The sequence below is a fragment of the Varanus komodoensis genome, unplaced genomic scaffold (genome assembly GCF_004798865.1).
Source record: "Varanus komodoensis strain SLA01 unplaced genomic scaffold, ASM479886v1 scaffold3, whole genome shotgun sequence".
Classification (NCBI taxonomy): Eukaryota; Metazoa; Chordata; class Lepidosauria; order Squamata; family Varanidae; genus Varanus; species Varanus komodoensis.
Window position 1 is genome coordinate 50312346 of NW_025335761.1, and position 22311 is coordinate 50334656.

A 22311-nucleotide genomic window follows, 5' to 3' on the forward strand; every position below is an offset into this window, starting at 1 on the left:
TTCCCCCTCTCTGTCATCTTGGCTGCTTGCAGCCTCCAAACACGGCTTGGGAGACCCAGGAACCGCTTTGCTGCTCTATGCTGCTGGTGCTGTTACAGGCATTTATACCAGTTAAGGGGTTAACGATTCGTTTCCACTACTTCTCTCGAGAAAACCTACAATGAAAACATTGGCACACGAAACTGCTCTGACTGCCAGAATGCCACAGCGCGAGTGAAAAGTCCGTTTTGTTTTCATTACATTGTGGGGATTTCCGGCTTTGCTCCTTAGCTTAGATACTAAATCCCAAGATATCCCACCCACTTTTAGATAGATAGATAGATAGATAGATAGATAGATAGATAGATAACGTTTTCAGGATTTCTACAATGCATTTCTTTAAAAGTGGAGGGGGGCATTGGTTGGTGGTAATGCTATTTGGTTTGGTTTGGTTTCCCCCTTCTTTCCTTTAAAAAAGAAAATGTATGAAGAGATTCCCTCTCTCTCACCCCAGTAAAAAATGTTTTGGTTGAAGTCAACAAGGCACATTCCCTCAAGTTGCAGGGAGCTGCTTAATCTGTTCATTTGCAGTGTGGCTCAGTTAAGAGATGCAATGTCACATGGACTTGCCATTTGGGGAGGGGGCTATGCTCCCCTCCCTCTCTTGGCTGCATGCACGCATGCCCACAACTCCCACCTCCCAGCCCCTGCCAGAGACAACGTCAAAATCCAGGGCAAAAATTAATGCTTTTCTCAGTTATAGGACATGACAGAGAAGTTTGAGCTTTTCTTGTGCAAAAATGTATGACTACTTTTATAAATGGGATGTGTGTATGTGTGTCCCCTCCACACACATACACAGCTGCAACAGGAAAACCCTCCAGATCCAGAATCCCTCAGAAAAAGTGTGCAAGGGGGAAGCAACCCCATGTCACAGCTTACTGGGTCAATGAAACTTAATGCAGCACAGACTCAAATGCAGGCAAAGCAATCACTGGAAAGACACGATACTAAACTTACTTGTGTGATAGAGCGTCTCTGTGTAGCTGCAATGGGCAAAGGGGTTAGTGGTGGCAAGAGTCATTCCCCTCCCCCATATATATATATATATATATATATATATATGCAAAGCCAAGTCAGAGTGACTTTTATTGATCATCCACCAGTCTCCAGCTGTCAAATAATCTGTACTCACAAGCTTGGCTTCTCTGATGAGAGCCTGCGGGGGGGAGGGGAAAGTTGGTGATGCACTGTCCTTTTCAACCTCTTTCCCGTGCGACCTCAAATTCCAGAGCAATTCACATTGCATGTCTCCTACAATCAATATTCCACTAACTGTAAAGTAGTTGGTATTTTCTCTCACCTTTCACTTACGTTCGAACAAATGCCAGAGTTTTCTTTTACTATTTGCTTTTGTTGTTAATAATTACTGTGCTTTTCATCAGCATCTTCATTATCATTATTGGTAATTTATTTGTAAGAATAAATAAATTGCCTTCTGCCAAGTTTTTTATTATTTTTGCTGAACCTGTCAATATGCATAATTACTATACCAACTACGTGTCGCTTTCTTTTCTCACGGGCATCTGCACACACACTTGCAGAGGGAAGGTCTCTGATGCTGCATCTACTTCCACCACACCCCATGGGTGAAAAGTAACTCTGACCAACACCCCCCTTCCTGTGAAAACTGAGGCAGCTTCTTGTGCCTTCGTAAGTTAGTACCAAAGGGCGAAGGGGTGGCACTCGAGTCCACTGGAAAGGAGGCTCTCGAGACAAGTCAGGAAAAATCGCCTCTCCCCTTCCACGAAGAGTCATCCACTGGACCGAAAACCTTCCATGGACAGAAAGAAGTCCTTCACTGCATAGCAAGCATGATTAGGATCCAAGCCAATGTCATTTCTGAAGATGCCCCAGAAAAGCATGAAAACTTGCATAAGAATTTGGATGAGAATATGCATTCAACAGGGCTGCACTGTGTCAGGACTCAGGTAGAAAATAACATTTGAACATTTTCCATGCCCCCAAACAAAAACAAAACCCTCCCTGCACATACAAAAACAGTATCTTGGGGAGAAAGCTGGGATTACTCATTTTCCTAGGTATGCTATTTTCTTATATGCAGGGAGGTATTTTCAAGAAGGACATTCAAACATGCTGTCCATTGAGGCACACATATTCATTGCCTAAACTGGTATAATACATCACTTGATTTTGCTGATTGCATAGACTAACACTTTATATCAACAGAGTAAGAAAGAAAACAAAGATGTGGGACCCTGCATACTTTTAGCTGCCTTCTTACTCTGCAAAAGCATGTCTACAGGTAATCTAGACTCCAGAGCCTGGAATCTCTGATTCACATAGCATGCGGTCTTTGCTGCCAATGCTCACATCGGAACATAGTTCCGTATCATGAAAAGGGGCTACCATTATGAGAACTATACTCAGGGGTGGAGCTTCTGGCTTGTACGGTTGCTGACAATCACAGCTGGAAATTCTGAGCTGGATAAACTGTTTGACTTGGTATATGACAATTTCCTAGCTTCCTATGACAGTTGTATACAGCCTCGTGTATGCAGCAGGTCAACACTTAAGTTTTTACACAGTCACACCCCTGGTTAAGTTCAGAAAATAAGCTCTGTCTCTTTGTTTAAGCACATTCTAAGTGCATAAGATCATTCTGCTCTTGCTGAAAGCAGTCAAGTGTTTCAGACTTTCCTCAAACCATGTGAAAATGCCTCAGATCCTTGGTTAGCCTAGCTAGCATTTTATTAATTAATTTTTAATCCACCCAATAGCCAACACTCTCTTTTAAACAGGTTGCTGCACACAGACTTAGTTTTACATCTGTATCCTGCCCTTTTCTTCCTCTTGCAACAAATCCCAAGCAGCTTGCAAAACCATCCTTTGCTCTATCTTACCCTCACAAAGACTCTGTGAGAGTCCATGACTGGCCCAAGGTCACATAGTGAACTTCATGTTGCTCAAGCAGAGAATAGAACCCGGGCTGCCCAAGTCCCAGTCCAACACACTAACACAACAATGGCTTGCCCAGCCCTGCTAGCAAGGTTTCTTATAACTGGAGATTCAGGAAATGATTCTGAGATCTTGCACACAGTAGCACCCTTGGGGTGGGCCTTTGCGGCAAAGCTCCACTTTGCAGAATGAGCAGAAAAGCCTCCAAATGACTTACCCCATTTTAAAACAAATGAAATAATACACAATGCCATCTAGCGGGAAGGGGGCTCCCTCTACTCCAGTAACATAGGAGGCCTCCCCTTGGCCTGGTAATACCATCAAATCCAGAGTCAAAAGTGACTTAATTGTGCTACTTTAGGTTATGTTCTTCATCACAGTATTTTCAGAAGTGCCTGACCCACCTTTTCTCCAGTATAGCATAAATGCAGCCTAAAGATGGGGGTGCCTGGAAAAACCTGGACAATTTCAGGAAAAGACAAATATATTTTTTTTCAGGAGGGGTAGGAGGGTTTTTTTCAATTTTATCCCATTTTTCCCCTGGCCTTCCCATCTCTAGTTCAACCTCAAAGCAGACATCCTTCTGCAGACACAAAGCTGCGGAGTCTCTCAAAGCATCCCACAGACCCAAACAATGTCATTACTACCAAGCTATGGAGAGTATTAAAAGAACCAATACGTTCTTTACCAATGGTAAAACTTAGCATGTTGTTAGTGCTAAACAGTATCATTATTATCGGTATTTATTTCATTTCTATACCGCTGAATAGCCAAAGCTCTCATGTGATGGACAACAGTAACTGTCAAAAAATACTACTCATATGCCATACTATGAACAGAAATTAGTCAAGATACATACGATTAAATACTTTTATCAGTATCACTAATATCAGTAGTGATACTGGTATCTGTCAAGCCCCCTTTTCCGAAATTACACTATAGCAGAAGACTTCAATTTTGCAAAGGTCTTAATCTATAGCCCACTTCATATAAGGCTTAGTCCAGCCCTGCCATTTGAATCCATTGTTGCAATCCTCTGCTTCATCCAGAACGTTTTATCCAGAGATAGAAAGCATAAACCATGGCCTGGGTCTTTTCCAGTTATGACATACAGCTACTAGTTTTGAATGTATATGCAGCTGTCTGCAAAGCGTGAATGGCATGCACTGTTTCTCTTAAGATTAGAGCAAACAAAAGAGTACAGATGTGTGAACGAATGTTTCTTTACTTTTAATCTACATGCAACTATTTTGTACTGTATTCCTAGTCTTGTGTTTAGTGGGATCCACTTGCAGGGTTTAATCACAGGTATCTGCATCTTCAAGGACTGCATCTTCTTCTGGCTTTAGTAAACCTACACCAGAGACAGTGATTTACATCAATGTCCATTACTGACTTCAGCTGCACCTATAAAGGTGTGCACCCAAAATATGAGACAGTAAACCTATCTCCTCATGTGAAGTTATGTGATACTCATCCTGAGACTAGCCTCTCAGTTATCCAAGTGTTCTACAGCTGCACTTGCATGGGCCAACACAGGCATTAGACAAATCTACGCCATCGTACCATTGCTGTGGCCTACCAGGTAATGTTACCAAAGATAGTCATACGAACCGGAACACTGCTTTATGGGTCCAGACCACTGGTCATCTAACCCAATAACCTCAACCCTGAGTGACCATGGCTGTCCAGGATTTCAGGCAGGAATTTTTCCTGTCCAGGTAGAAATGCTGCAGATCAAACCTGAGATCTTCCACGTGCAAAGCATGTGTATCACCAATCTTTGCCATCTGCTGTTTTCAGATAGGTGCCCTGCCTTTCCACTTTTCTTATCTTCTTAGGTTCTTACTAAATGTTGTTCAAGGTACATATCAACCAGCGGTTTCCAATCTTTCTCCAAAACGACCCATCAAGAACATTAGTTATGGGAAAGATTCACCCCCCACACACAAATTTAGAACAGTGCCTCCTGTTGTGACAATGTCTCTCCCAAAATACACTGGCTGAAAGGAACTGTGAAGATACAGGATGAAGTGAGTCCAACAAATGCAGTTGCCTGAAAAAATAGCAGAATAAAAGGCCAGATCTGAGTCTTTCCTGGCACTTTGAAGTTTAACAAACTGTGAAGTCTCATTACAGAGAAAGTAAATGCCAAGTTTAATTTGGTTACCAATATGACCAAATTAAAATAAATGCCAGAAAATGCAACCTTAGTTTCACATAACCAAGTTTGTCACTGCCAATCAGCTTGCAGCCAAACAATGAATCCACAAGTCTTCCACAGCCCACAGGTACACTCTAAGCACGTCTCCTTTTGTAGGCCTCACCAGTATCTATGTAGGATTCTCTCTCTTCAGCTTTTTGTAAAGAGAATGGCCTTTAAGTTATGCACTCTACCTGGGGGAGTGGGGAGCTAAAAAGAGCCACTTTCAGAGAGGACAGGAACGGGAATTCAAATTAAGCCAATCTGCAGCTTTCCAGAATGGAAGTACCATAAAAAGTTCTACAAAAACTCTTTGCCATGTGAAATGTTAAACAGGGTTGTTTCTCCAGCACTAGAACAGTCCACCACCTTGAGTTTTGCAACCAGCTATTTCACATGCATATACTCACAGAGAAAGGCAATCTCTTATTCAAGTGAACACTGATGTCTTTCAGATATTTTGCACTACAATTCCCATCATCACATAACCATGCTGGCTAATGCTGATGAGAACTGTAGTTTGAGGGACATTAGGTTGGAGAAGGCTGGATTAGACCAACACTGCACTCCAATAATGACTAGTTCAGACAACCCAGTAACTCACCTTCAAGGGCTTAGCATGGGCTTAGGATGAGTTGTTGTTTAAACATATTTTACTGGGTTGTCTGAATCCAGCCACACTAACTGTGGTTTGTTAACAATAAAAACCCATTAAAAGAGACCATGCTTTAGTGCTGAGTTGTTAACTGTGGGCTGTTCATGGTTAATAAACCACAGTTTGTTTGCATGGTTGGGTTCAGACAGTACAAGAATCCATGTACCTACAACAACCCGCAGGGTTGAACCTAGTCATTGCATTTGGACAGGTGGGTAAACAGATAAGCACTAGGAGTGGGTAAGGTATACAGTGCCTAAATGCCTACCTTGCTGGGGAACATGTTGCGGGGAATACTTTCGGAAACCACGCACACAGGTTCTTCTGGTACAATAACAAAATCACATCTCCTACTCCTGAACCTATTCTATCCATCTTGTATGTGTTTAACTAAGTGGAGAAGTTTACATTTTTTTTTTAATTAAACATTCTATTTTCAAAGAGCTAAGAAATCTAGTACAAAGCAACAATATCAGCAGCAACATAAAAGTACAGTATCCCATATCTTGCCAGCATCTATCTGTAAGAAATCTGTAGACACAGAGGGATATCCTATAAGGATCTCCAGTCATGTAAAGTTGCTGTAGTATAGCTAGTGGAATTAGCAGATATCTGGTGACAGGAGAGCTAGGGTGTGTCCAACTATGTATGGCCTCCGACATATGAGCTGAGATTCTTCCATGTTCAGGATGCTGATGGCAGACAAAGTAAAGTCTGACATTTCACCTTTCCATACATGTTTCTGGTGGGCTTACTTATCTATTCATATAGCCCACTATACAGGTGGTGCCAAAAATGTATAGACATTTCAAGAGATGTTATCTATGTATTACTTTACAAAGTTGAATGGAATTACGGTAGCAATGTGTAGTATGACGTTCACTCAAAAGATGGCATTAATAAATGAGTGCTACCATCACCAAGTGACAGTTTTTAATAGTTTTTTTCCTTTCTTAAAATGAGTATAGACGCTCTGTATATTCCACTGAATGTCTGTTTCCTGCCTTATTTAATGCACACACACACACCCTTTTTACAGGTTAGAAAAGTGCTCCTGAAAGAGGGGAGGAAGAGGCCTTGAGTCTTCACAAGAAGCCAGTCAAAATGCTGCCCACTGCTGTGTTCAGCAACAAACAAGAAGAATGGGTTTTCCCTAAGCTGGATCATTTAAAAAAAAATTATACAACTGAACAAAATGTAGTTAAGTGTGTTTCCACTCAGTGCTCAAATTATGTATGTCTGGATGCACTGCAAGTCTAGCTAACACTATCATTAGCATAGGTGAGAATTTCGGTGTTAGAATCGTCTGCATTTTAAAGTGCTGCAATTGACAATTGAGCAGTATCACTTAAGGGGACAAACCTATACCTATTTAGAAGTAAAAATTCCTACAACTCCCTGCACTCCCCAGACAGCCATAGGTGTTGTAAGACTTCTGTCTAAACATACACAGGTTTACACCCAAAGGTAAACCGATGTCTGCAAAATTAAATGACAATGGTGCCATTAAGCATGATACAAATGCAATCGATAAATACATGGATACACAGCCTGTTCCTGATTTATTTTCCATACAATTTTCCACAGGTCAATTTAATTGCTTATGATAAAGTAGCCAGCCAAGCCTGTTGCAAATTGCAAGGGAAAATAATAAAGACAATGTACATTTTCAAAAGTGATGGTTATCTAAAGCAAGAATACAGTTAAGGTACAGCACCCAAGCAGAACATCTTATTTCACCTCTACCAGATAGAACAGCAATGAGTAAGGCTTCTGTTATGTATTCAGCAGATGCCTGTATTCAAGGATGTACCAACAATGATATAGAGTGTCAAAACAAAAAGCCGCTAAGTTAGCCAGAGATACAGGTGTTCCCAAATCATACAAAGTCTGAAACAGGGAGAGGTGACTACCTATTTCTCCCTTTTCTCATGGCTTCCCCGTTTTCAAAGGGATTTGCACAAAAGATGCTCTGGATGACTTCTGTCCATTGTAATCTGACTCTCCTGCTGGGTGGCATCTACTAGCAGTTGCATTCCCTTTTCTTACTGCAGGTTGAAGAAAGATTCAGTAAAGTCTTACACATGCGAAAATGCACAAGAAGATGTTAACATCTGCTAATATGCTTTCATACTATGAGCATCCATGCATCTGAAGCACACGAGAGATCCAAGCGATTGTGAACCTCACAGAGAGCTTTGGCTATTGGGTGGCATACAAATACAAAAAGGAAATTAAGAAATAAAAAGCCAAGTTCACTTCTGCCTTGTACAATGATCAAAGAGCCCTACATTCTAAGGCAGACTTCCCCAGCACAGTATCCTTCCGACATTTTGGACGTCAACTCCCTTCAGCTTGCAGCTAGTAGGGCCAACAATCAGGAAATCTGGAGCTTGTTATCTGAAACTTCAGGAGAGCAGCAGTTAATCTGGAATTATATTTACTTATTACATTTCTCTCTCTTCTTTTTTTCCTACAAGGCATCAGCTTATATCGGTAGGGCACGACTTTGCAACTAAACAAACAAAAAAACAAAATCAGCATATATAATCCTCTTCATTTTCTCCTTGCAACAACCCAGCAAGGTAGGCTAGGCAGAGACATTCAGGGACAGGCCCAAAGCCACCCAGTCACAAGCTGAGTAAGGACCAGAACCAAGGGTTCCCTGGTGCCAGTCCAGCATTCCAATCATTATGCTAACGCTGTCCCAACAGATGTCCATTCAAGGGCAGGGCTTTGTGATAAAGGGCAGTGTTATTCTACATCAGCAGTGAGCAGAAGGTAGCTCTCCAGGTATTTTGGAGTTCCAACTCCCAGAAGCCCCTGGCAGGATAGCCAATGGTTAAGCATCTTGAGGACTGAAATCTCAAACATCTGGAGAACTACCTTCTGTCCTTCCCTGCTCTACATCTGTTCTTTTTCCCATTCCAGGACATCCATATAAAAACCAGTGCATCCAAGAGGCTGTGTTATGAAGCATGTCATGTCCAGTTTGAAGTTTTCCTGAACCATGCATCTCTTAAGATGACCACAAGTTACTATCTCTTAGCCTACCCTTCCACACACAGAGACAACCAGCGCAGTGCTAAGTTCCAGAAAGTTCTGGGGCTCAGACCCAAAGGACAAAAAATGTGTAATTTTGCATTTGCTAATTTAGGTGTCTGTGTGCATGCAAAAAAGGATGCACCGGCAGAGGAGAAGAGATTATTTGATTTCAAAAAGAAACCCTCATGCACCAAGAGGTGAAGCACATGCGAGCAAGATGCCAGCTAGCCCAAGGAGATCAGATGCAACACTGATCATCACAGCACCTGGACAATTATTTCAGCAAGAGCCCACATATTGCAGCAGGGTGGGGCAGATGGCCTCCCAGACATTCAGGCCTCCAGATGAAAGATTCGGGGCTCAGCCCCCATGAGCCACTTTGGAACACCACCTGCCCACAACCACATGCACAATCATATTACTGGGATGATTAACATTGACCTACCTTATGGGGTCATTGCAAGGATAACAAAATAGGTTATGATTATGTTCAGCACTTTAAGCATGACTAATGCAGATGCAACTGCTTCTAAATAATCCTTCACAGTGTGCATCTTTGTTCATGTGAATCTGCACATGGATTAGAGCTGGAAACAGCCTGCAGCCTTAGAACTTATGTTTCCCAAAGGATTTGTATTTATTTCTAAAATTATTTCATCCCCTCTCCCTGCCTGCTCCCATGCATGCACCCAGGCATGTGCACACACCCTGTGGCCCACAAGGCAAGTTGCAACAATACTGTAAAACCACTAAGCCAAAATATCACAGCTTGCAAGCTTTACTCAGTTCGACTGGTCTCAAGTTGCGGCGGTCTGTTCTACACTGCAATTTTTATCTGTTCACAAAGCTTCCAATTAGGTGTTTATTTTCAACCATCCCTTTCAGCCATCCACACTGTTGAGCAGCATATTTGGCACAAGATTCTCCAAGAATGAATGGTCCACAGACCACTGATGGCTCACAAGCTCCATGCCAGTAGTCCATAGAAAGGCACAGGACAACCCAGTGCTTGAGTTATTCTTCCTGAAGGCACAGATTGAAGCCATTTTGACCCGGCTCAAATAAATAGGCTCACAAGGCTGTGGACAGAGATCCAAGATTTCCATCATACAGCCGTCAACTGCTCATCTTCCCCTCTTAAATGACTTGTTAACGCAGCCAGGCCTAGGACCCAGGACTTTTATAATACATGTATTTTTTTACTATGATGCCAGCTAACACCAATCGATTTCCAACTCAGGAGGCTGACCCACCACTTTTTTTAACCACTTGCTCCAAGCCAGCCTGTCAGTTCTGGCGTGCAGACAGAGCTGCTGTTTTTTCCTACCACCCCTGGCAAGCACGCCTTTCCCTGCCTCCTTCCCTTCTCCCACTTAAGATGCCATGGTGGCTTGTCTGACTCCTAATATGGGGTGCCCGGACCCATAATGGTACACAACGTAAGTGAATGTCTCTGGGTAGACAGCAATAATAATTAGCTGTCATGATGTGAGGAAAGGATAATCCATGCCATTGAGTTAACAATCACTCATGCAACACACATGGATTTTAACTAATCTTAATTTGGAGGAAAAATAACAATTCTAAATATATCAAACAGCTTCTTTTCACAGCAACCTGTGGCAGTGTTTATCTCCAGCTCCCAGCACATGCACATTATTTTGTTCTTCTCACTGGCAGTTTTACCATTTAAAAGGCCAAAACGAGCATCCATGGAGCCAGGGGGGGTGGCCATTTAATCCTACATTTGACACCCCTCCCTCTGCAAACCCCAATCTTGCTTTCTTTTCCTAACATGTCTATCAAATTGTTATGCATTTAGTCCAGCATGCTGCTTCGATGAGCTGAATAAAAAGTCAGCTTCATGTCATATTTTCTGCCTTTTTTACAGTAATTAACACAGCTGCCTAATGAATTTCCACTACCGGTTTGATTAGCATCTGAAAGTCTATGAATATTACTCTGTTGCTCTACTTCTGTTATCTCCAGTTGGTTACCGTTTGCATGCTGTCAGGAGTCATACCTTACACATCTGTATGATGCAATCCTTCCTCATAGGTCATACATTCTAAGTACCAAAATGTATGATCCAGTGTTTCACATGATACTAGAGTTGTGAAATTTTGAAGCCATGGGAAAACAAGCAATTTTTCTTATCATGGAAAAGAAATTTTGAAAAACATGCAATACTTATTTCTTAGCACTCTTCACAGATCTGATGCTATACTGTTACTTTAGGCACATAACATATAATACGTATAACTCAGTTTGCTCATAAAACCATTAAAAGTAAAAGCTTTCAAAAGTAAATTTGTAATAATTTAAAAGGGTGTTTTTAAAAATTTAATAAACTGAAGGTGATCGTTTTATGAGCAAAGAAGGGGAACTTTGTATTATTTATTTACTCATTTGAAATATTTGTATCTCATCTATATCCATTGCAGGATCTGTAAATGGCTTACAGAGAATAAAACTCAAGAACTAAATCCACAACAGCACTTCAATCATAATATACAATACACACACACACACACACACACACACACACACACACACACAGTAAACACATTCTAACCCTCAAAACGCAGGGCAAATAAAAAGGTCTTGGCCTGGTGCCCAAAGGAAACGAGAGGCAGCACCAGGCACACCACTCTGAACAGCATATTCCGTAGCTGGGGTGCTACCAGTGAGAAGGTCCTTCTCCAAGTAGCCCCTCCTCTAAACTCTTCCAAAGAGGGTTTCCAGACGAGTAATCCCTGTAATGTTGAGGAATAATCTCTGAAACACCTGAATCAATCTAAAAGTCAAAATACAGAAAAGCTGCAGGCAGATGAAGAATTCTACAGACCTAACCCTCAAAGTTTTTTTAAAGAGTGGGAAGGAGCGATTACCCATCCATCGTTCTGTCACATGTGGCAGCAGTGGCAGGATAGATGTGTTAAATGTTGCCAACTTTTGGGAAAAAACCAAAAAGGATCCTTGGAGACGAAGACAGAGAAACACATTTTTTCTCCTGTGTTCCCATTTTTGTTTCAGGCCTTCACATCCCTGCATCATACAGCTTCTTACATGCTAAGCAAATGAATCACAAAATTTCACTGCATTTCTCACTCTCAGAGCAAATCAAATAGTAGTTGTGCAGGTGTGTGCAAATGCACAGCAACACAAGTGTATGTGCAGCAAAACACAGAGAAGGTGGGTAACATTCTAATGTACTGACCTGAGTGCATGTTCTTGTAAAAGACATTTGGCTTTTTAAATGATGATGAGAAATGATTTTCAGCTACATGATTTAAAAGGGGAGAAATAATGCAATAAAAGCTGACTGCCCACACGTATGTCTCCTTACTAACACATTGTACATGCTTGGTTTGAAATTCTGGGCTAAAAGACACTAATTCTCTGTATAGAAGAGATAGTGATTGTCATGAGTCAGGGTTTTGACTCCAGAATGCATACACATTTACTAATGTTTCATACAAGTTGGTTTTGCAATAGAATTAAGCAGAGTGGAGTATTCTTGTTCAGCATCCCAGCTAGCCAGCCATGCTCTCTTCAAGGATACTCCATTCCATTCCCAGCTCCCCAACTAGTTTGCTGTGTTTCCACGGCAAAGGCCAGTCAGCATACTTTGCCCACTGATCATGCTCACAGCGCTGTTTCAAGTTCACACAATCACTTAAGATTTTTTCCCTATACATTCTGCAAATATTGGAGTTCAGTCAAGCATGCTGATACTTCCCTCTTCTGTTTGCGGATGCAGCCATTTTGTCCGCAAAAGGATTAGCAGTTGGAGAAGAAGTTCTATAGAGAGAACGGTGGGAAGAAATGAACAAGGAAATAAGGGCTAGGGTGCAGGATCACTGCAGGCAGAAATCAAGAAACATGTAGACACAGCATGATATAGCCTGAAGCCACAGAGATTTCCACAACCCTTAACTCTACAACATGCCACCATTTAATAGGGTACAACTCAAAGATTTCTACGCCCCTCCAGTTTAACTTGGAAAGACACATTAAGAAAATGCTGCCAACATCAATACAACTAGGTGTTGAAAATGTAGCTCTCTGATCCCATGAAAACCGTTTTCCCCCACTGCTGCTTCAGACTGGAAGCTTCACATCATGCCTACACAGTTTTGGGTTGTCCTTCCTTCTTGAAACTAAAATAAGGCAAGAGATTCTAGGCAAGACGGCACGGTAAAGAGACAGAGTAAAAGTGATGTGGAAGCAAGGAAACTTTCCTCTAAAAAACGGCCAAAGCATGTGGGGCTTTTAATTTAGAAAACAGATAGCCAGGGTGGTCCTGGTGGTGATGAATGATACTGATATTGATAACATTGTGCATGTTTTGGAAGAAACAGGTATACAAAAAGGTACGCATTATTTTTCCCGTCTCAAACATTAGAACTCAGTGTTAGCTGAGAAACTGACTGGCAGCCAATTCATATGGAAAAAACCAAATGCACTCCACACAGCATATAATCCCAACTGGCATGGCACAGACAGTGCATCCACCTTACCGAAGCCAGACAGATCTGGGCCTTACCAATGCCTGGATCAGAGGCCACCTGAGAACCAGTTCTGAGCTTATCATACAATAAACTGAACAAATGATCAAATTGTAGAATTTGCTTTCATTTTATTACCTGAGGGATGCTGGAACTTGTAGGGCTTTTTCAATCTAAACATGCATAGAACTGCACCCTTAAAAGGGCTTCAACATGAAGTCTGACAAACTTGCAGTCTATCAAAGGCTATTAGCTGGGATGCCTAAATGGAACTTCCACCACCAGGAACAATATATTGTTAAGTTGCTGAGAAGCACTAGTTCATGAAAACCAAAGCCTTGTAGAATTCCCAGAAACAGCTGGCTGGCTGTCCTTGGAAATGGGATAAAAGACTCTGGTCTGATCCAGCACAAATGTTTCTACTTCGACTATAAAAATCTACAAAATCATACCAACATAGCTCAGTGGCAGTTCACCTGCAAACAGTCCCAGGCATTTACAAATAGGACTGAGAAAGACTCCTCTCTCAACCTCCAGAGAGCCGCTTTTTATCAGACAATACTGGGTATAATGGGCATATGCTCTGACAGTATACAACAGCTTCCTCTGTTTTGGATGGTCTCTTAAAGCTGCATCAGTGGCTTGTTGTCATACATGCTGCTTTTCTATGTAAATGAAGAACCATGAGAGAAGCAAGTTGCTTACCTGTATTGGTCGCTTAAGTGGTAATCAGGCTTCACTCAGATGCCTAGCCCATATGAGTGAAGCACAGAGTCCACTAAGAACGAATACATGTTCTCTCTTGATGAAGGAAGCAACAGCTTTGTTTTTACAAGAGCTGAGCAAGGACAGAACATTCTGGAGGGCACTCATTCACAGGGTCACCCTAAGTTGGAAGTAACTTGACGGCATCTAACAACATAGTAAACCAACATAGTAAACCAAACATTATGTGCTTATTCAAGGCAAAAAAGGTCATGCAATATTATTAGAGCCTTGATACTGAGGCCCAGGAAGGGAAGGGCCACCACAAGCACTGAGATGCAGCCCTATCTCTGGGATATTCCCATTCAGTGTTATACGCTGTCAAGTCATCTCTGACTTACGATGACCCCACGAATGAATGTCCTTCACAATGTCCTGTCCTTGACAGCCCTGCTCAGCTCTTAAAAACTCAAGACAGTGGCTTCATTATTGAATTCACTACATCTCATATTTAGTCTTCCTTATCTTCTTTTGCCTTCAACTTCCCCTAGCAGTTTTCTCTTAGGATAGTCCTATCCCATCCTGGATGTCACTATGAAACTCGTCTGCTATCCCTACCTCAGTGAACATGTATACTTATGTTCCACTGTCAGTGCACTTGTTCCAGTGGTTAGATGTATGCATCACTGTTTAGGAAGTTGTAGAAATACCAACAGGAAACTTGATTTCAATCAGCCTTTTTCCTGATAATTTAGTTCACTCTGCCCCGAACTCTCAGATCATTGTTGCTGTTGTTTAGTGAAGTCGTGTCCGACCCATTGTGACCCCATGGGCAACATTCCTCCATGCTCCATGCATACAAGCATGCACATAGACTGGATCTGCTTGTTTTCCCACATGAGCACTGTTGTCAAAGAATGTGGGTCGCCATGCCACAATTATCTTCAATAGTCTCTTTCTTTCATCTGGAGCAGCACTTGCTTGCTAAACAGAATTTTGGAGCAGGAGCAAATCTAGGCATGAGGGATGCCTAGATGTCTCCCTATAAGGGGCTTCTGCAATCCTAGCAGGCCAGTAATCACCCAGCACAAACTGTGTAGTCACAGAGAGCTCAAGAGTCACAGAGGATTCTGGGACACACTTCACTGTGAGCCAATGAAGAAAAGGCAGAAATGCCCAGACATGGAATACAGAAAGCTGCTTATATTGGCTCAAGCCTCTGGACCCCAAGCTGTAACAGGCTACTTCCATCTGGGGTTTCAGGAAAGATTCTTTCTGCACCCTACCTGATAAAGTTGGCGAACAAACCTGGGGCATTCTCTGTACATGCAAAGTGCATGCTCCGCCACAGTGCTTCAGAGCCTCCTCAAGTGAGCACACACATGGCCTGGTGTAGCAGGTGGCCCTGGGATTGTGCCTTCTTTGTCCTCTCTCAGGGCCTGTGCCTGCGTTACGCAGGAGAAAGATGCCAGGCAGAAATGTTTTAGTTAAGTCCAAAGCTTGACTTAACTTGGCTCCAGACACCAGTCAGGAAAACCATGGTATTATGGCAGACACTGCAAATTTCACAAACCATTTTGAGTAAAAGAAGGTTCAGAAACAGGCCACAAGTTAGAGAAAAGGAGCCGTAACCTCCTCATGGCCTACACTGGAGACTGATTTCTATTTTCCTTCCTTTTCGAATGTAAAGATTCAATTGTCTTTGAACAGCTTGCTCTTCACATGAATTGACACATTTATTTTACAATAAATAAGCGAAAGTTATCTGTGTTTCCTTTACTGTTAATCTACACACAGAGAAATAATAAACAGAGCTTGTCTAACAAAAATGCAACGACTGCAGTCCTCAGAATTCAATTAAGCTAAAATAATTAATGCTTTCGCCATATTAAATTACTTTTACACATTTGAGCCACTGAAGTTTTTTCCCCCTTTATTCTTTTAATCTTTATTTCTCTTCTCTTTTTTTATTCTTTTTTTTAAATGTTTCAAAGTGCTAGAGAAGGGAGGGAAAGAGGTTGGTTGGGGGAAATAAAATAAAAAGATGAGCGCAGTTTGCAGTTCAAATGTAATAGTCTCCTTTTAGCTGACATAGCATGTCGACTGTTTTGTGCCTTTGATTAAAATAACATTTTAAATGCTTTGAACAAACATATCTCCCCCGTTCTTCTAAAGGATTATTTTACATATTTCTTGGCGGAATAAAGAAATTTTCATTCTTCCTGTCGCAGCGCAGAAAAAGCTAAGAATATCTTTCGTCGCATAGAAAGTGAAAATATTATAGGCTGTTGCATTATTACCACAAAAAAAAGGGGGGGGGGAGAAAGCTGCCTTAGAGATTAAGTTTCCCTTTTATGAAATCGTATTTAGTCTCTTTTTTTAACAAATCTAACAACAATGCTCTACAGCCTCTCACTGGGAAATACCTTTAGTGTTAAATACAGATTCTGATTTTCTTGGCTAATGCAGAAAGCCCTTCTATTGAAAAATAAATAAGGGACTCGGTATATCCCACTAAAGCCTTTTCAGTGAATGACTTCTGTGGGGGGAGTTTTCCATGGCTACCCTCCATGGCTGTAATATGAAGCTTTTATCCTACTATTGAAAACTATCCTCTGCTATTTAAAAAAAAGAACAAAAGAAAGGAACGAAAGGGGAAAAGGGAAGAGGAGAAGGGGAAGGTGAGCAAAACCCCTCTGCTAAAGAGGAAGACATGGCAAACCCTTTTATCAAAGAGTTCAATCCCTAATTTAAGAAAGTCTTACTACTGCCATATTTACCAGGGAGAGTCTACCTTGCATACAGAAATCAAACGAACCACCCATTTTATATTACTTGATCTGCAGATTCAAAATTTCCAGCTCAATTTCCATTTGATCTTTGGTTTAGCATGGAAAAAGATTAAGACCTCCAGCTCTGCTCTTGCTTTTTTAACTTTTTAGTGTGCTTATTATAGTTATTAAGGCAGAACTTCCCTAGAAACAACCTAAACAACATGGCCAAAGCAACCTAAACCAAAAGTGGGGGGGGGGGTGAAGGGAGTACACGAATCCCATGATCTATGCAACTACCTAATTTTAATTGCTGGCAAACTGCCTTTCAACGTGACAGGTAGAAAGTGTATGCAAGGAAGGGCTTAATACTACAAGAGTCCATGGAAGCATCTGTGTGCGTGAGATTGAGTCAGAAAGAACATACATACACATGCCTATGCATGTATGAGCCTACACACACACACCAAGTGCAACAGTTTACTTTCCTGCACAGAAAAGCAAATGGCAAGTGTTGGTGTCTGTAGGAAAAAAGAAACGATTGCTTTCTCAAAGACCCCATCATGGTAAGGAGTTAAACCTGTTCTTGCTGATCCTCAGCCGTGAAGAGCAAAGGATACTACTCTCCATGCAGTTCTATTCTGAGTTCCATTTCCTGATCACAGCATAGAATGAAAGAGACCACATTTCTAAAAAGGCATACAGCTCCTGGTCCTGGCTGGGAGGACTGGGGATGGCAGTTATCAGGGTCACAGTGGAGGAGTCTCCCCTGCTGTAATCCAAACAAAAATGTCTCTCCCAAAGCTGTTAGTTGCATTGGTAGGAAACTGGGGCAATGGAGGATTTGCCCCCAATACAAAATGCAGCTTCAAAGAAGCCTCACTATGGGGGGGGGGTTAAACTCCCCCTGCCTACATCTGTGATCTCCCATACCTACCAAACCTCCCTAGCACTGCTGTTTTCACTTTTGGGGAAAGGGTTGATACCAGCAGCTACACAACACTGATACCCTCTTGTGAGACTCCTTGCGGTCAAAACCTGGCCTTCATCATTAGATGACAATTACAAGCAACAGCATGCTTTGGCTGTTGGAAACAAACAAACAAGCAGCTTTCTTCAAGGCTATGCATGCTTTGTACCTCCCCCTCCAAAAAACCCATACGTATGTCGAAGGTATTCCAATCTTTGTGTCAAGCAATGCGTGTACATTATGCCATTTGCAGGAACTTGCTAATGTAACTTTCACTTTTAATTTCTGCTGAATTCCAAGAAGGGACAAACCTCTAGGATGGACATCATCATGCTTGGTCTTAACCAACAGAAACGGTGCTCAATCTAGTCTTTGTCTTCTAAGGTTCGACTATGTTTTCATTACAGACTTGCCATGTTCTGAAAGAAACTGAACTCCGCAGTCCATAATGGAATTCATCATATGGAAAAATTCGGGTACTCCATCCACTGACCTCAAACACATTATGCAATCTTGCAAATGGCTAACATAATTGCTGAGTTGTATGAGGATTTGCAGCCTAACAGTTTATTTACACAGCCATTGCACCCGCTGCAAAATAAATAAGATGTCCATGTAAAAATACCTTCTTGTCTTGTTAAGCTAATGTATATTTTGCTATCCGAGACTTGTGGTCCTCAGCCACACCTGGTGAATCTCCCACACCAGATCCTTAGATCTCATCAGCCAGGAGGGTAAGTTATAGCTCCTCAGCCATGTGCTGGGGGTGGGGGGCAGAGAAGGGGGGAAGAGGGGGAGAGCAGGGAGAGAGCGAGAGCGCACAAGAGAGTGAGCAAATGAGCATTCATGCACAATAAGGTTGTGCGCACCTTTTGTATAAGAGGAAAAGGTGTTGCTATTACTTGATATCCAAAAGTTTCAATGGCAGTAAAAGATAGTTACTTCCCAACCCTAAAAGTATATACATCTATAACACCAAATTCTCTGTTCCAGTGTTATAGCCCAACCTTTCCCAATTTGATGCCCTCTAGACTGTTTGGCCTTCAGCTCCCATCACCTCCTCCCAGCATGGCCAAAGGTCAGATAAACTGGGAGCTAGAGTCCAAAACATCTGCAGGGCATCAGGTTAGAGAAGACAGTTATAAGCAATTTGTCAGGACTCTCCTTCACAGGCCTTCAGGAAAGCTCTAAAGACCCACATTTCCTTTTCAGGCTGCTGGTTTAATTGCCAACATTTTATTGTTTCTATTGATTTTTACTGTTTTATCATTTTTCTTTTATTAGAAAAACCCTTGGGAGGATGCATACCTTAAAGGTAGCCTTTTAAAAGAAAAAAAAGAAAATAAATGTATTCAGCTACAAAAGATTCCCCAGTCATCCAAATAAGTTTGGAATAGCTTGTTTGGTTTGCAACCAGAAGAATGCACATTTTACGGCCATAAAACTCTTTCTCTTGCCTTGTCTGCAGTGCAAGGCCTTTTCTCCAAGCAGCTCATCCAAGAGGATGAGGTCGTCCCTCATTCTTGTAACGCCCCTGTAATGAGACCAGCAGTCACTTGCTCAGTAAGTGCAGGCTGAGCACAGCCTCAGGGTAGCTTTAACCTACACATTCCATTTCACTGTAATGTCCAAGTACTTTAGAAATGAAAATACTGCACACATCTCTATTTCCAACCTGAGAGAGGCTCATGTTCCCCCACCCCCAAATTCTATACATGCAGGAACTATATTTTGGACTAAGCATTAATAAAGAATTGCTCCTTCTCCCTCCACCCACACTCTTTTTGTTCCAGATTTAGGAATATTTCGGGCATCTATATCTCAGAAACTACAGGTCTTCTTAGGAGCTACACAAAGCCAGTGATATGAGGCAGGAATGCCACAGTTCAGCTTGCAAATTCAATACTTAGATTCTTATTTTTCTGCCTCCAACACATGTCTAAACTAATTTTAAACCAATTTTGCTTGAGTGGACACCTACCAATACTAGATCTGTGAAGGTGAGAAGACTCCTCTTTGAGATCCCTAGACCTCTCACAAGAGCTACAATAACCAGAGTGACCAGATAGAACCAAGAAAGTTAAACTGTTTTACAACTGTGGCCCAAACTTCTCCTTATCCAGGCTCTAGTTCAGTTTCCACTGAAGACACCTGCCCTTTCCTTTCCCCCAGAACTGCATAGTGGTATATCTGCTGTGCCATACAGACAAAGTGAATGTATTTATGTTAGTGGCCTCAATGAGCCAGCTCACAATTTAAGCAAGACTTATCTTCTTGCTTGGTCCAGAAATACATATGCCTTGACACTGAGGGTTGGTAATTACCCTAAAGGAAATAGCAAGACAGAGCTAGGCCGAGGAAAGGCTCCCTCAACTACTTTTCTCAAGTTTGTATATGTGTGTGGGAGTGTAATTTTTTTTAAATCTAAAGCTTAGAAACCTATGGCACCCGGAAATGACATACCTTTTCAGGAAAGAAAAATCTATAATATTAACATCTCTGTTCCCTGGCCTCATGTTTTGTCTCTGTGAGCACTTCCCAATACAAAATTTCAAACTGTTGTTCCAGTCCTTACACTCAGTCAGTGCAACTGAAGCTGTGACAGAGCATGCCAATCCACAGCCAAGAGGTTACAGCAGGAGGCCAGTCTGGACAATCCAATCCAAGAGGTTCATTTTCCACACGGGACAAGGAGATGCTTCTCTTTCTGGAGAAGACACCTGACTTTCCCTGGTGTCCTATCTTATGTTCCCAGTGGAATACCACACTAGCGAAAAGGGAGCACTGTAATCTTTCATGCTGACACAGACTATGGCCTACTCTAACAGTTGTCTGTGAGAATGCTCAGAGAGGGTCTTCTACAGTCCAAGGAGCCCAATGAACCCTCATAGAAGAGAATCTCTAAGACCTGCGAGACAGAGGGTCGGGTCATCAAGGTATGCTGCAAGTTTATGAATTTCTGCTACTGAAACCTTATGTTTGCAGGACTGTCAAGAAGTCTCTCTCTCTCGATTTTACGATAAAGGATAGGGCTGGTGTGGGGAAAAGAGTGAGAGCAGGTGAGGAAGAGAGAGAAAGAGGCTGCCTCTGCAGTCAACTTAATGCAAAACATGTTGTACCTGCAATGTTCTCCTGCTTGGGGCAAATTCCTTTTGTAGGCGTGAGAAGACGGTCTTCTTCATCGGGTGTGACTTGGATCCCAATTTCCACAGGCTCTGACACTTTCCTGAGCTCGGAGCGTGATGAAGGGGGAGGGCTGGTCTTATCCAGGTTCCTTTCATAGCAGGTACCACCAGCGCCATTGCACTGTTTCTTCTTGTGCTCTATAAAAACCAAGATGTCTCCCAGGGGGAAGTTCATCTGACACTGTCCACAGGTTAATAGGTCGGGGTCTGCTCCACCCGTCGCAAGGCTGAGCCCAACTGGTTCTCCTATGGCTAGGCTGTCATCCTCATGGGTGATGGCCGTTTCCACATGGTCAGCCTCTGCTTTATGTGGGTAAGCAGAAAGAAGGTGAGGGTCGGAGGGAGGGGAAGGGGGAAAGAAAGAAGGAAGAAAGAAAGAAAGAAAAGGAAAAGAATTGAGAGCAATTTGTTTAAATATTCATATAACCTGGATTAGAACAGGATTTGCTTAAAGCCTGATTGTATCTTTTATCTATTCCCCTCCCTACTCGTCTCCACGAACGATTTAAATACATTTTGCAACCAAGTCTGTCTAAAAAATAAAATAGTAGAAATATCTGATGTGGCTTTCCTGATGCTCCTTCAAACTACCCCACAGCAATGTACCAGTAACAGTAAAGACTTATTATGAAGAAGCATGAGCAGTATCCATGAGGGATGGACTTAGACCATTGCATAAGTCCCAACAATTTATCTATGGATTTATTAAGCATCATTCTCTGAATCTCTGTCTCCGTTTCTTCTTCTGGGAAACTGAAACAATGCTGTGATGCTGATTAAGATTAAAATGTATTTACAGCTTGTAAATCTACTTATACGGCTTTTTCTTAAACAGACCTTGCAAACAGGCCCTTGGATCCTGTACTGGCATTCCAACATTGGCAGATTAGCTCCTCTTCATGTTCCTACTGCCTGCTCATGTAACAGCAGAACATGCTGGACCAGACACATGCTCTGTCTTACCCGGCATTTTGCTCACAGAATAGGCAACCAGAAGCCCACAGGAAAGTCACAATTAAGACAGGAATGCAACAGCACTCTTACACCCCTGTTCCCCAGTACCTACTGATTGCCTTTTCCTCCATGGACTTACCATTCAAATTGATGGGCCTTACTATATCTTATGGTAGCCAATTTCATTGCTTAAACAATGTGCTGTGGAAATGCTTCATTTAACCAGCCCACCTTCCAACATGTGTTTATCACACACACTCCATAGCCACGACCTAACCAATTGCAAAAGGTATTGTGGAAGCACTGAAAAGGCAGGATTGGTCTTACAAATATAGTCATGGGACTGGAAGGAAA

The 22311-nt window shown here is 42.0% G+C and overlaps 1 protein-coding gene across 3 annotated transcripts in view; it reads right to left on the minus strand.

Annotated features, from left to right (window-relative positions):
* The window catches only part of BCL11B (BAF chromatin remodeling complex subunit BCL11B), a 166592-nt gene that overhangs the window by 126217 nt on the left and 18064 nt on the right, over positions 1-22311 (minus strand). For 2 of the 3 annotated variants that reach the window (XM_044436568.1, XM_044436566.1), the window contains exon 2: positions 20938-21306. In XM_044436568.1, coding sequence (XP_044292503.1) covers positions 20938-21306 — 369 coding nt within the window. The remainder of the gene's footprint in view (positions 1-20937; positions 21307-22311) is intronic. The other variant, XM_044436567.1, reaches the window with a different exon arrangement.